The sequence below is a fragment of the Chrysemys picta genome, chromosome 3, assembly GCF_011386835.1.
Source record: "Chrysemys picta bellii isolate R12L10 chromosome 3, ASM1138683v2, whole genome shotgun sequence".
Taxonomy (NCBI): Eukaryota; Metazoa; Chordata; order Testudines; family Emydidae; genus Chrysemys; species Chrysemys picta.
Genome location: NC_088793.1, coordinates 205,835,735 through 205,852,133, shown reverse-complemented (window position 1 = coordinate 205,852,133; position 16,399 = coordinate 205,835,735). Strand labels below are relative to the sequence as shown.

At 40.9% G+C, this 16,399-nt stretch overlaps 1 protein-coding gene across 1 annotated transcript in view; it reads right to left on the bottom strand.

Moving 5' to 3' along the window:
• SOS1 (SOS Ras/Rac guanine nucleotide exchange factor 1) overlaps positions 1-16,399 on the bottom strand; it is an 85,381-nt gene that overhangs the window by 27,535 nt on the left and 41,447 nt on the right. The window contains exons 9-10 of the mRNA XM_005311266.5: positions 3,533-3,660; positions 1,881-2,536 (exon numbers count right to left, since the gene is read on the bottom strand). Coding sequence (XP_005311323.1) covers positions 1,881-2,536; positions 3,533-3,660 — 784 coding nt within the window. The remainder of the gene's footprint in view (positions 1-1,880; positions 2,537-3,532; positions 3,661-16,399) is intronic.

The window sequence follows — 16,399 nt, the reverse complement described above, 5'->3', positions numbered from 1 at the left end:
CCCCAATCTCTGATACAGCCTTGATACTGATTCCTAGCCTAAACCTATCCAAGCCAAAGAACTGCCATAGCCTCTCCCTGGTGAAACCCAGCCTCTCCAAATGTGTTGGAAAATTCTACTACTGTAACCTGTTTTTCCAATAGGCTCTAAAGTCAGTCTTGGGATTACAAAAATCTATAATACAGGATCTAGCAATAACTGAAAAAAAATCATCAGGAAACAGAACAGAAAATTCCACAAAAATCCTACCCTCGACTCTTCAGGAAAGCATTGTTTTTTTTTTAAAGAAAAGTAAATAATTACATATTTTAAAAAGTCAGAATTATTCAATATAACAACGTTATAAAAATCAAAACATATAACTTTCTGACATGGGGGTGGAGGGAAGCATCTTGATCCTTTGTCTAAATTGGCAAATTACTGAATAGTTAAAAAAAAAAAAGTGGAGTGGTAAGCACTCAGTTATCCTAAACCAGATTAATTTTACATTAAAAGAAAAAAAAAAACAGCACTGAGTTATTGTACTGCATACTGTTTTGACGAATAAATGTAAGACTTTAGGTTCAAAAATGAACAAACCAATTTTTAACTCTGTCTTGGGAAGAGGCACCTTCTTTAGGAAATTTGCACATTTAAAGCTTTAAAGCAGTAAACAAGAGAACCTGGTTAACATTTCTGCAAATGCAGCACATAAAATATTAAGAAGCAAGGTAACTAGGGATGAGTGCTATTATGTATCTATCTCTACCAAGTACAGACATTTGTATTAAAAAGCCCTAAAGTCGAGTATAGTAGCTTTGTCCCTTTAATAAGCCTTTATACTGAAATTCAGTTAAATTTAAAGCAAGAAACATGCAACGAATTGTTCCTCTGTAACTACTAAACTGATATTATATCTTGCCTCTTTGCTGCGTGTTCATTTCACTAGCTGCCTGTGCAGGCACAGATTGAATTCAAGGTTGTAGTTTTAAAATAGAGAATATAGAAACTCTTTCTGAGCCTGTGGCCCTACAAATATCACCACAGCTTATGAGGTCCAAACAGATAGCAACTCTTGAAGCCTGGAACATACAGAAAGAAGTATTGTGTATGGCCCTGGTCCTGTAAGTACCCATGTATGAGAATAACTTTATGCACATGCATAGTGCCAGTGAGTTCAATGGACTGGGGCCTATATTTTTATGTCTATAGTATTGAGACTACATAAAGATCTCCTCTCTGGAATCCAGACCCTTAACTCAAAAACAATTTTATTTCAGAATGCCTTTTGCACTGTAAAGCATGTTGATTAGTTGAGGTTTTATTCAAATTGTTTATGGATTTTTTTTTGTAAAAAGGGTAAGTCTTTTAATCTATTTTTACGGTACCAATGTTTAGTATGCTTTTTAGATCAGTGTTATTAGGCCACAGGGAACACCTGACAACAGAACAGCTGTGGTTCTGCTGAACAAGAAAAGGCTGGATTTGAATGGGCCAAATGTGTATGGTCCTGTTCCACAACAGCTCTGTACTTGCACTGGGGTGGGTAAGGGCAAAGCAAAGGCAGGCTGGAGGCAGAGCCACAAGAGATAATACTGCTACATCCAGTTCTTGCCCTGTGACAGTGGTACATTAGGGACTGCAGAGAGCTTCTTCAGATACTAAGCTGAAGTGGCTTCCACACAGAAGCTCTGCAGCCACTACGTTAGACATCTTATATTCTTAGCCAAGCTACTGCATCAAGACGCTGAAAATACAGACTGGAGCTTTGCAAAACCACGAAAGATGACAGTATCTTTCTTCTCATTCTGTATTAATAAGTATTGATGTAAAGAAATTAGGGTTTTAGTAAAATAATCAACAGCTTCAAATATTCTAAAACAGCTTAAAGGCTGCCTCACCTGCATACATGTGGTAGGTCAGTCTCTCAATGAGTTTCACAACAGTTCCTGCCTTGAGGATAGGGATTCCAGATTTGGGCTGCATGTTTTCTTCAAATACAATATTCTCTTCAGAGTCTGGTTCTGCAAACCTATAAAGCTCAGGACTTGGAAATCTCATCTGCTCCTCCTTCTCTTCCTGTAGCATTGTTACATCTAACATTCTTTCCAGAGTGCTTCTGTACTGTAAAGATATCAATGCTGCCATCCAATTGTTTTTCTCTTCTGCTGATTTAGCAGCAAAAATAACACTGTTCTCATCTTTTAAAATAATTTCAAAGGCATGTTTATATTCATTAGTGTCGTCTTTATCATTGATTTGTACCTTTCGCATAAAAATTTTTTCTTTCAGACGATACTCTGCATTGCTAGCACCTGGAAGTCTTGGCTGGCCATGATTCGACTTACAGCAAATCATTAGTCCATCAAAAAGGAATATGTGTCTCTCATGTTTTGCGCCTACTCGTGTGAGAGTTCCTTCCATTATAAACTCATTACAGCACTGTCCAATGTCCTTACCCTCCCAACCATCAATGTTTTTCTGGATCTCATTCATTTTCTTGATTGCTAGTTGTTTCCCCTTCATCTGCTGACTATAGAACCGACATGCAGATTCACTGCAGTGAACGAGAGTAGTAATAAAAAAAAGGAAATACCACATTAGTTCAGAAAGGATAAAATAATCTATTCCTTCCAAATGAGAAGGTAAATACACCCTCAAAGAAACACATGCTAACAAGAGAATAATTTTAATGGAACTACCAGTATGGAAAAAGTGCTTGCTAATTCCTAAAACGCCTCATTTGGATACAAGCATTCTATGTGTTATCAACGATGCAATGTAAAATGTTTTTAAATGAAGTGCCTAATCAGCAAAAGGCAAATTGTTACAGTACATTTTTACATGCTTTAACATGTATTCCAATTTATTTCCATTATTAAGAATGCACTTAATTCTACCTTCCTCAATTAGCAGCTAAGCCGTACGATGCATTTATGTCTAAGCCTAAAGATTCCATTTTAGAGTACAAAATTGGATTAGTTATCAAAAAATATTAAAATAGTCCTAAATTAATGTATTGAACAGAATTTTTAAAAACACCTGTTTCTATATTACGTATAAACTGGCACTGCATGAATATTGTCATTTATTTTAATCATAACCAAATATATCTGAAGTACACAACATTGCAAGTAATTACTGATTCACATTTAAGCTTGGTTTTCAACTGGGTATGCACACAAAAATCTGTTTAGATAATTTAAATGGTTCCATGACATAAGAAATATCTACTTTCAACCATAAAAAATGCACATTAGCAATTATAATTTTACAAATCCACTATCTGGAAAAAAAATCTACAATTTATCTTTCCTTCTGCTTACCACTAGATTCTCAGGATGTCTTGACCAGTTGTGTGCAAGGACACATACAAATACGAAAGGTTTTAAAACAATAACAAATTATCTTAGCTTTGTATGTCACTTCCTCTGAAAAAGCAGGCTTGTCACAAACTATTTTGTTCATTGTTTACTGAAAGAGGAAACTGGGAACCCTGGATTTATAGCAAAGCATTGAGGGCTGAAAGCAGAAAAAATGGAAACATGTTTACCTAAGTCTTCGCTTTGCAAGACTTTTGGAGCATATCCTTTCCATACTACTCTGAAGGTTAAGCAGGGCTGTTATCGCTTGCTTTAAACATTCTTTATCCTCTTCATCCTCACTCTTCTCTTCCAGTTGCTGTGAATATTGAAAGCTAAATATTAAAAGTGTTAAAGAATGATGGTATATGCATTTGTGAAAGCATTACAAATAATCTGTTTAACATATTGAGAAGAAATCTCTCCATTCCCTGGGTTTTTTTTATTATTATATAAATCACAGAATAATCTACATTAATTAGATGCATTATCAACAGCAAAGGGAGGGGGGGGGCAGGGGAGTCTCCTTTAAGAGAAGAGTTCCTGGTCTACCCCAGGACTCACCTGTGCTAGAGAAGAAGCTACCATTCTACTCCAGGTCTGTCCAGTCCACCTCATGCCACCAGCAGTATGGGAGAGAGTCCCCTTTAAGAGAGAAGCCTCCCTCACTGGGCGAGGACATAACTGGACATGTGTGTTTATCTCTAAATTAATAGGTTTACAACTCATGTGGGAGGAGCTGGTTGGGTGTTTTACATTCTTGTGGGTTGGAGACATAAAGGGGAAGCTTGTGTGTCTTTCTGAGGGATGTGAATGTGTTTGTATGATGGGCAGCCTCCTCCATATTACACACGAGGATTTTCCTGGGAGTAGGGAAGATTGATTCATGGCCCTGTGGGAAAAGGGCTGGGAAATGAGGCTGGAAGAGGTTACACTTCTTTGTGGGAGAGGCACACGGAGGGATAAGGCTCTCTGTGTTTGGGAGGAAAAATGAAGAAGAGGTACCAGTGTGTGTTTGTTTTTAAAGCCCTCTTTTATAAAGGGGTTCCTAATTTTAGTTTGCCAATTTGGTTAGTCTGGGATGGAACTGTAGGGTTTGTTACTGTAAGCTCATTTGGGTTTGGTTGAATAAGCGTTAGTAGTTACATCATTGAGATGTCTTTCGCAGTCTACCCAGGAGGTCCCTATTTGGGTACCTAGCTGTGACAGGTAGGTCCTTTTGCTGGCCACCTTAAAGTGACTCAGAGAGTGAGGCAGCACTGCCAACAGCTTCAGGAATGGAGCCTGAGAGTTGGAGGGGACGGGAGCATGTTAACAGTGAAGGTCTGGGTCCTTCTATCCCTATACCAGATGGGGAGGCAAGGATGAGACAAGGCAGGTTAAAAAAAAAAAATGGTGCTAGACAAATCTGAATTTAGATTTTCATTTCAGCTCCTCTGGTTTAGGCTGTAGTTTTCTCAGGGCTTAGGGTATCAATGGAAGCAATTCCTAGCCTAGGGTTATGCTTATGAATACATTGGTCGGCTGTCAATAATTAACAATTCTCGGATTCGATAAGAGATGAAGCTCTTATACATACCACCAAGTATTAGCTCAACAAAGTTGTGGGGTTTATTTGGCATATTTGGTCTCAGGCAGGTATCAGTGCCACATGAACCCCCGGGTGAATCAGAGTGGAGGTGGTGTGACTGTGGTTTGCATCCAACTTTAAATGTAAATGTAAAAGGTGTCCCATTCCCAAACTGGATCAAATATAGTATGTCCAACTTTGTTTGAAAGTCCTGAGGGAACATTACTTCTTTCCATGACCTGTTCAAGTTAATTATCTCATGTTGTAGACACAGGTGCTGACAGCAACAATCTCAGCATTCCCATGGATGGCCAACTTTCTGAATCAATTTAGTTTTTCCTGGTCACCATGAGGCCAATGAGACTATCCCTGGTGGTTTCTGGTTCAACTCTCATGGCTGACCACACTCTTGACATACTGTTTGGACTGGGACTGGAGATGTGAAATTTGGAAACTAAACCCCTCATAGAGCAACCACAATGTCCATTAAACTAGAGATTAGGCCACACAACCCATCACAATGAAGGATCCATTTAGACTGTGCACTATCATACTAACGCAACCTGAGCGTTTCCAGAGGGCTCTCAAGGAGAACACTGATCTCCTGACAGAACACTCAATCAATGGTTAGTGGGATATTTGCATCTTATCCTGGTGAGGGGGACCACTAGCAACCTCTTAACCTGGCTTTGATCTTGCAGGTTGCTTAGTTTATATCTGACCTGTAACAACTCCAATGTGAGGGAGGACAGCTCAAGCACTGTTGGCAGGAGTCTTGGGATGAAATGGATTGTGGCATAAAGATCTTTGAACTCTTATATTATAGCTGTGCACGAGACTAAATAGAGGTTCTTTGCCTCCACCACAGTACCCACTGACAGTCTTTTCTACAGTTTGCAACCTGGGTTTCTGGTTGGATTCCCTGTTATGTGTGGATGATCATCTTTCAGCAGCAGACAAAGCTATTACTTACCATGTGTCTGCCTCTGAGGTTGCAGCCTTCTCTTTCCAATGCAGAAAGCTAGAGGCAGCTTTTGAGCATATGGAAAAACGCAGACTGACTTGCTTAAAGGTCAGGATTCAAAGTAAATGAGATAGAAGTAATTCTATCACATACTTATGAGAGATACGTAATGTTATCTGGGACTTTGATTTAGCATAATGCTATTTGATGACACAGGTTGAAGACCATGGAAAATAAAAACAGGTCCTTGAACCTGTGCGTTTTGGTGTAAGAAAAGCAGGAGTAAGAAAATACTTAGCTCTTCAAGTCATTTTCTTAATGAAATACTTGTACAAAAATCTGATCCTACATAAATGTATACAATGCTTTGTAGCTCTCCTTCCTAATATTGTGCAACAAGAAAGAGCAGTAGGGAGAACAATTTCCTTAAGGCAGTGAAGAGATTAAAAGGTTTTAAAAAAATTCATCACCGACCTTTCATGTTCATGTTACTAGGTAAAACAAGCTTGCAGGTTATTTTATCCTGATAAGCTCTAATACAGGACTCAAAGAAATAACTTTTCCTTGGACTCTGATGAAGCCCAATTTTTAAAAAAGTTACCTGTACTTCCAACTCCATATTCAAATAAAAATCAAGTGTTCAAAGCGACTAATGAATTTAATCATACCAAAGTCTTTTTTTAAAGTTAACTTATATTTAGAATTTCGAAGTTTTAAAAACATTGTGTGTACCAAACATGCATTATGAATATGGTTTATTATAAGTGTTACCATTACTGAATTATTTCTTACAGTCAAAAACAGAATGCTAACCATACAAAAATACCCCCCTCCTCCCCTCAAAAAAAGAAAAAGGCTTCTGCCTTCATCTGTTTCTTTTCAAAAATCTTTTTTTCTTTTTAAAGAAATGGGTTGTGCAGGGAAACATGGTAGAAGGGAGAGTACAGAAGGATTTTTGTAATCTAGTGTCAAATTTAAAACCTACTTTCTTGGAACATATTGGGTCATGAGAAAAACAGGATGTCAATAGACATATACCACAAAAAATTCAAACGGCCATTAAAAGGCCCACTGGTTTATTGTAGATGTATAGTGCCACCTAATGAATCAGTGCAATAACTGCAAAGTCTGGGTGTTTAAAGTCTCCTTTTATAAAGAAACAGAGCATGGGGGAAGGTCTAGCTACGCATGACTGGGATACTGAAGGGATCATGGTCTGTTTGGAAAACTGTCTCTATTTTTACCAGGTCCAAGAGTTCATACCTTCTTCCCCATGCTGTTAAAGTCATGGAGCACCTCTATCTGCCAGTCAAACATGCTCTGGTCTGAGAGAATAACCAGTGGGCAAGAACTCAGAAGCTATAATTAGTTTCCATACAACAATAGGTTTCGTTGCATACACATCAAGACTAAAACCCTCAGTTCCTGTTAGGCTCAGCCCATCTACGCGATATAGTACAGGAACCCATACCCACAGGTACACTGCCCAGAGACCCTGACCAAAGCTCAACAATTAAGATACGCAAGAGGAAATATATATACAGCCATTCCAGCAGTTGGAGGATGTTAGCAGTTGGAGAATTTCTTCCAAGTTCAAAAATAAATGCTGCAAAGCCGACCAGATTTGAGGGCAAATAGGATATAGAATCATCTACGGTCCTCATGAATGTCAGCATGAAACCTGCTCCACTCTTTGGGGTATTAATCAAACCTAAGTAGTAGTAGCAGCAGCAATAAGAAGAGATTATCCACCTTCAAAGAAGGATTAGATGTTTATATGGCGAACAAGAGTATCCAGAACAACAGTTGATGGTAACAACAAATATTGTGAAGGGTATAAAAATTGCATGCTTCCACGGCTTAAATCAATCTCTAACGATTACGGATTAGGATCAGACCTTCATGGGGGCAGATTATTCTAAATCTGCCAGTTGTGGGGTTTCTTATACCTCCCTCTGAAGCATGAAGTATTGGCCACTGTAGGAGACAGGACACTAGACTAGATGAACTATGGATCTCATCCAGGAAGGACCAAAGGAAATGCCATTGTAAAGGGGGCCCATTCAACTACAAGGGTTAGTTCAGTTGACCAATACCAAAAAGTTATAGCTGGCTTAATACACCAGAAATTCAGATATATAAAAAAAAAAATTCAGCCTGGATTATGACCCATTACAGGCACAATAGAAAAACCCGAGACAGGATCATTAGATTTAACACATGCCAATACTAAGCAACTTGCGATATATGAGAAGCACAAAGATTATCGAAGGCCTAAACTCCAAGAGGAGACAGGAGCAAAAATATTCCAAGCCCATTTGTGACCTGATCCGAAGCCCATTAAAGTCAACAAGCCTTTCAACTGATTTAAGAGTCTTTGGATCAGGCGAATAACCCCATAACCTACTTTAGATAAGACCCTGAGAAATCAGACAGGGCATCACACAGGCACAAAGGATAGGAAATCTGAAGAAAGTGGGCACCTGGAGGTACCCTCCTTATCAAGAGGTTGCATTCTGTTTATTAAAAGGTTATTTGGGAGCATCTACTTGAAATGGCCATCCTCTCCATGCAAAGTATTTTATATAATAAAATACCAGGAGACAGTGAGTATGTAAGAGGTGCAGAAGAAAAAGCTTTCCTGTGTGCTCTTATATGCTATGGACTTCATGTTAAACACAAAGATACACATCCAGTGACCTTAGAGGAAAACCTTACATCCTATTCACCAACCCAGGGACCATTCCTACAGAGGTCCAACCATCAATCAGCTTAGCCTATATAAAGTTGTTTTATTTTACTGGTGGGAAAGAGACCACCAGGAATCTCCTGTGGCACATTAGCATCGCCAGTGTTTTCTGTCACTGGAAACATCTTGTGCCTCTCCTGGCTTGATGGTTCTAACACGGCACATAATTAGTGGGATACATGATTCATCACTTGTGGCGGCCAAGCTCACTGCAGGCACCACAGGCTCCTTGCATCTCTTCATTCTCCCATAAGGTCTGTGCCCCTCCTTCCCCCAATTTCAGGGACCTCCTACAACTCCTCCCAATCTCTCCAACTGCTCGGGAGTCTCATTCTCCCCTGCTCCCTCTGTTCTTCCCCTACACCAGCGGCTTTATGTTCAGCTCTATTCTTACTTCCCCCCATACCCTCAGTGGCAGAGTCTCTGTCTCCCCTTCTTCCATACCAGATTCCCACAATCTCCCCCATCAGGGGTTTTGTGTGGCCCACATCCTCTTGTCCAGCCATGGCAAGGGTTTTGCACAGCCCCATTCTCTTCTTTCATCCTACTACCCCCGAACCAGGGTGCCCCCCAATCCACCCTTCCAGAGGCTCCATCTGCCTCCATTTCCACATTGCTAGGTGTTCTGAGAGACTCCTCATCCCTCCTATACCAGGGGCTGTGTGCCTACTCCCCCCTCATGCCCTCCATGTCAGGGCTGTGTGCCTCCTATATGACCTTATCCTGATGCCAGAGGTATTCTGTACCCCCCTTGCCTCTACCAGGTTACCCCAATATTCACCCACGAGGGGTTCTGCATTCTCCCCGTTCTCACTCCATAGCAGGGACTGTATACACTCCCACTCCTTTCCCCTGTACCATGGTACCCAATCTCCCCTGCAAAGGACACCGAGTGCCCAATTTCCCTTCCCCCCACTAACACCTCTCCCCATGTCAGGGGCTGTGTGAACCCCCATGGCAGGGGCTCTGTGTGCCCAGTGCCCCCTGCATGGGTTCCACATCCTCTTCCCCAGGTCAGAAGTTATGTGCATACCCCCATTTTCCCCCACCATTATTCTGACTTCTCTTCCAGACAAAGCATTCAGGACACTGACCTGTTAAAACTCATCTCTGCTCATCCTCCCAATAGAGATGGAATATTGTTATTAGTAAATATTAATGGGTACCATCAACCAGCTCTTTGATCTATAGGCTATTGCAGAAGTGCCCAAAACTGAGACAGTGGTAGAAAGCTGGTAGGGACTCCCACGTGTCCCCAATCTTCTCCAAATCAGTAGGGTTCTGGCCTTTGATGCCTAGCACATTTCTGAATTCCTGGGATAGTTATGTTACATACAAACAGAAATGTCAATGAGTTGAGTGTAAGGCTTTTGCAAGATCAGCCAAACTGTTATAATATGATGGCTTAATTCTTCATTTGAATTAGGATCACCTTCCAATTCAATTCCACTTTCCTCAGCAGGTGAGCTGCAGTCTGAGTCCCACATTGGCATGGAAACGAGAAGGGGGAGTCAGAGCAACCAGCACTGGTGTCAGCAAGTCTCTCAAGCACCCTTCATTCTTGTGCTATACCTTAAATGTCTTCCTCCACATAAGGCCATCTCTATTAACCTCTGTGATGCAGATCATGTTTCGTTGGTCAGCTACTTGAAGTTCTTCTGGAGTGCCCGGATGCCTTGAGCCCTAACAGGAGGCAATGATTTCAAGACCAGCCAAAGGACTGGTGCTAGAAGCAAGAGACATACAGTGTATAAAGGGTCCCACAGATGTGGCAGTTATTCACAGCCCTTTTCAAAAACACTCAGCTCAGACACCAGTGCTTCCACATGCCCGATCAATACACTAAACAATATCCAAAAGAAGTTCCATGGGCCTGGATACTAAGCTAACACCCACCATGCAGTTGGAGCATCTACAGCACATTGTGCCAGAGGGAGACATATTGACGGATCAGGTGCTCAAGTGCACTGGGTGCTAGTCAGAAACAATGGTGCCTTGGGCGTTATGAGGAGCCAGAAGAGGTGGTGGGCCACTGAATCCCTGGTTTAGTGGACCACACTGAAGACATCTATGCCACAGAATACCTAAAGACCTTGAAGGACCAATATCTCATGGAGTCCACCCCTGCCCCTGTTGTGGATTCTGCAATCTGCACAGCCTCTCTGTGCACCAAGAAAGTAATAGGCTAGGAGTAAGTCTGTCTCCAAGACCCAAAAGACTCTCCAGTTCCTAGGCCCCATCAACACAAGCTGCCTGAAGCAGCTAATAAGTAGGTCTGGGAGCATAACACATCCGGAAATAGCTGACACCCCATCCAGTTGTGAAGCCGCTGTTGGACTTAGGAGGCAGCCAAGCGCTGCATAAATCAGGATGCATGGCTATCACAGGAAGTATGTCACATTCAGAGCTTTGATAACAGCATTTAGCAAGACCTTTGAACTTAATTTTCCCCCCCCCAATACTCTGAACTAATTATAAATTCACTACAACACAAATACACATCTGAGTTTAATAGGTCAATTTAGATTTATGTTACAGCAAGGTTCTCATTTTCATAATAGATGTTAACATAATACTTACACAAATAAAAAAGAACTACACTTTCTTAAGAGATTATTACAGATTATTTTTCCTGGGCTACACTGACTCACTTAATTCTAGACCTTTAAATTAAATTACATTCATTGTGTTACATAGTCTTTCCTTGTGTGAACATGGCATTACATACCAAAACACAGGATAATTAAATTAGGAAAAATAACCCCAAACCTGATGCCTAGTAAAGATAATACATGCTGCTCCAATATAAGCAGGAGAAAAAGATCCACTGAAGTTTGTTTTCCCTAGTAAATCACAGAATTCAGATATGGCATGACATTTTTGGGTCCTTCAAAATTCACATTTGATAAAATTAAAGTGGCAACACGACAAAAATGAAATTAAAAAAAATTCATATATCCAGTAAGTTTTACTCTAACATTTGCCAGTTCATTAACAGTTTATGACTTGATACTCTAAGCGCTACACAACTTTCACGCAGATTTAAAGTATGTCAAACCTGAGAATGATGTTGGCTAGGTGAGCAATTCTCAAAATTTTTCCCATACCATTGTCCAATGTAACAAAATTTCCAGACACCCCTCTCTCATCTAGCTATAAAAAAAAAATGGTTGTGACCCCCACTGTTGGAAGAACCCATATTCCAGGAACTCTTGTATTTTTTTAACTGCTGCTACTTCAGAATGAAGGATTTTCCCCACATTAGAAATTGAAAAAACCTCATAATTAGATGCATAATTCAATTTTATTGAACATTTATAATTTCTTAAACTAAAAGGTATATTCAACTATTACTGTTTAAATATCCAAACAGGTGCCAAAATATGTACTTTAAAAAAATTACTATTTCAACACATACAGATGTAATCTAACCCTACAAGAAACAGATGAAAATAGCATTGTTTGCAAATATCTCAGTCAACTTTGGCAGTAAAAGTGACTCTTGAACCATCTACAAAAAATTTTAGATGTCTGCAGTAGACTCAAATGGCTACTAGCAGAGTCTTCGTATAGATTTTGTATGTGCAAGAGTCCACCACTGAGGAGCTGCATATGTTGCCACTTGCACATTTGGAGAAGCTGCTGTAAATAATAAAATCCATCTTCTTTACACCTTCCTGCTTAACTTCGGATTCATCATTTCCTTCCTCACTTGCTGCTTTCTCTTTCACAGCAGCTGCATTATCTTTCTGGAACAAATGTAGAAGCCTGCACCAGTTCTCTTCCTTGGCCCTCCATGCTCTTGTGAGTCCTCTCCTCCTCCTTGGAGTCATCCAGTTTTTTCCTCCTCAGATGGAGCAGCACTGCAGAATATAGGTGAACATTTTATTTTACAATTTTTCATTAACTAGACTGGTAACATGCATTGTTTCATCTATATTTGAAATATCACAAAAAATATTTACCTATTTGCTTTCACATTTGGGATTGAGGACATCCATTTTCTTCCCAAGAATTCTCCATCACAGTAAAGTAATGTTGATTTAAAACAGTCTTTCCTTTTTCTTATATAATTCCAATTGTAATAAAATTCACCTTAACAGCTTCAACATAATTCAGCACGGAGTCTGAATTTTACTGGCAGAGTTGTGAGGCCTTGCACTCAACTTGATGGTATTTCTGCATTTGGATGTGTTACATGATAACTTCTGAATGTCGTGTCCAATCAATTCCAACATTTTCAGGGAGTGTACCAAACATCAACAGGCAAAACCCTATTCATTTTGGTGACAACTGGAAAAGCCAAAGGGGGAAATGGGAGACACAGAATGGGTTTGCAGAACTAGCAGCTTCAGCCACCTCTATAACGGTCTATAGGAGCAAAGAACCAGTTGATGGCAGCCATTATCACCTTCCAGTTTTACAATAACCCTCACCTTAGCTCTGCCCATCCTCCCAATACAGTTTAAAAATGTTGACAACCCTGAAAGAGAAAGAAAAGAAACAGATAAAAGAGAATAAGAATGAATAAGAATGGTGGGGGGGGAATGGGAGCACACAGAACCCTTGGCATGGGGGGGCGGGAAGAGAATGGTGGAACTGGCATGAGGGGAAAGGGGACCACAGACCCCCTGGCATAGAGGAGATGCGGGCTGTGGAAACCTTGTTGGGGGAAGGGGGATGTGGAGGGATTCAAGGAGCCCCTGGTGTCAGGGTTCCCTCCCCACTCTGAACTCTAGGGTACAGATGTGGGGACCCACATGAAAGACCCCCTAAGCTTATATTCCACCAGCTTAGGTTAAAACTTCCCCAAGGCACAAATTCCTTTCCTTGTCCTTGGACGGTATTGCTGCCACCACCAAGTGATTTAAACAAACATTCAGGGAGGGGCCACTTGGAGCCCTATCTTCCCCTCCCCCCCCCCAAAAAAACCCAAACCCCTTCACTCCCTTTCGGGGGGGGGGGGGAGGGGGGTTTGAGAATAATATACCAACCGTTAGGTTAAAGTGAGCACAGACCAAATCCCTGGTTTTTAGGACACTGAAAATCAATCAGGTTCTTAAAAGAAGAATTTTATTAAAAAAAAAAAAAAAAAAAAAAAAAAAAAAAAAAAAAAAAAAAGGTAAAAATCACATCTGCAAAATCAGGATGGAAGATAACTTTACAGAGTAAATAAAAAGATTTAAAACCCAGAGGATTCCCCTCTGATTCTGCTTCCCAGTTAAAAAACAGGAATAAAATTATCTCTTAGCATAGGGAAAATTCACAAGCTAAAACAAAAGATAATCCGACGCATTTCCTTGCTATTACTTACAATTTTTGTAATTTTAGATGCTTACTTCAGGTAGGGTTTTAGGAGTTTTTTTTTTCCCCCTGCCCTGGTATCTCTGTCCAAGAGAGAACGACAAAGACAGCACAAACAAAACCTTCCCCCACAGATTTGAAAGTATCTTCTTCCCTTATTGGTCCTTTTGGTCAGGTGCCAACCAGATTATTTGAGCATCTTAACCCCTTACAGGTAAAGGAGGGATTTTATGCTACCCTTAGCTGTATGTTTATGACACCTGTGTTGTGCAATGAGCTCAGCCAATAGAAGCAACGTGTATGACCTGCTAGATTACTCCTATTTCTAAAAAGCAACAGAGGGTCCTGTGGCACCTTTGAGACTAACAGAAGTACTGGGAGCATAAGCTTTCGTGGGTAAGAACCTCACTTCTTCAGATGCAAGTAATGGAAATCTCCAGAGGCAGGTATATATCAGTGTGGAGATAACGAGGTTAGTTCTTCATGAGGTTGATAGATTTCCATTCCATACGGCTAAATGCAGTGCCTTGCATGGTGTCAAGTATCAGAGGGGTAGCCGTGTTAGTCTGAATCTGTAAAAAGCAACAGAGGGTCCTGTGGCACCTTTGAGACTAACAGAAGTACTGGGAGCATAAGCTTTCGTGGGTAAGAACCTCACTTCTTCAGATGCAAGTAATGGAAATCTCCAGAGGCAGGTATATATCAGTGTGGAGATAACGAGGTTAGTTCTTCATGAGGTTGATAGATTTCCATTCCATACGGCTAAATGCAGTGCCTTGCATGGTGTCAAGTATCAGAGGGGTAGCCGTGTTAGTCTGAATCTGTAAAAAGCAACAGAGGGTCCTGTGGCACCTTTGAGACTAACAGAAGTACTGGGAGCATAAGCTTTCGTGGGTAAGAACCTCACTTCTTCAGATGCAAGTAATGGAAATCTCCAGAGGCAGGTATATATCAGTGTGGAGATAACGAGGTTAGTTCTTCATGAGGTTGATAGATTTCCATTCCATACGGCTAAATGCAGTGCCTTGCATGGTGTCAAGTATCAGAGGGGTAGCCGTGTTAGTCTGAATCTGTAAAAAGCAACAGAGGGTCCTGTGGCACCTTTGAGACTAACAGAAGTACTGGGAGCATAAGCTTTCGTGGGTAAGAACCTCACTTCTTCAGATGCAAGTAATGGAAATCTCCAGAGGCAGGTATATATCAGTGTGGAGATAACGAGGTTAGTTCTTCATGAGGTTGATAGATTTCCATTCCATACGGCTAAATGCAGTGCCTTGCATGGTGTCAAGTATCAGAGGGGTAGCCGTGTTAGTCTGAATCTGTAAAAAGCAACAGAGGGTCCTGTGGCACCTTTGAGACTAACAGAAGTACTGGGAGCATAAGCTTTCGTGGGTAAGAACCTCACTTCTTCAGATGCAAGTAATGGAAATCTCCAGAGGCAGGTATATATCAGTGTGGAGATAACGAGGTTAGTTCTTCATGAGGTTGATAGATTTCCATTCCATACGGCTAAATGCAGTGCCTTGCATGGTGTCAAGTATCAGAGGGGTAGCCGTGTTAGTCTGAATCTGTAAAAAGCAACAGAGGGTCCTGTGGCACCTTTGAGACTAACAGAAGTACTGGGAGCATAAGCTTTCGTGGGTAAGAACCTCACTTCTTCAGATGCAAGTAATGGAAATCTCCAGAGGCAGGTATATATCAGTGTGGAGATAACGAGGTTAGTTCTTCATGAGGTTGATAGATTTCCATTCCATACGGCTAAATGCAGTGCCTTGCATGGTGTCAAGTATCAGAGGGGTAGCCGTGTTAGTCTGAATCTGTAAAAAGCAACAGAGGGTCCTGTGGCACCTTTGAGACTAACAGAAGTACTGGGAGCATAAGCTTTCGTGGGTAAGAACCTCACTTCTTCAGATGCAAGTAATGGAAATCTCCAGAGGCAGGTATATATCAGTGTGGAGATAACGAGGTTAGTTCTTCATGAGGTTGATAGATTTCCATTCCATACGGCTAAATGCAGTGCCTTGCATGGTGTCAAGTATCAGAGGGGTAGCCGTGTTAGTCTGAATCTGTAAAAAGCAACAGAGGGGTTCTTACCCACGAAAGCTTATGCTCCCAGTGAGGTTCTTACCCACGAAAGCTTATGCTCCCAGTACTTCTGTTAGTCTCAAAGGTGCCACAGGACCCTCTGTTGCTTTTTACAGATTCAGACTAACACGGCTACCCCTCTGATACTTGACACCATGCAAGGCACTGCATTTAGCCGTATGGAATGGAAATCTATCAACCTCATGAAGAACTAACCTCGTTATCTCCACACTGATATATACCTGCCTCTGGAGATTTCCATTACTTGCATCTGAAGAAGTGAGGTTCTTACCCACGAAAGCTTATGCTCCCAGTACTTCTGTTAGTCTCAAAGGTGCCACAGGACCCTCTGTTGCTTTTTACAGATTCAGACTAACACGGCTACC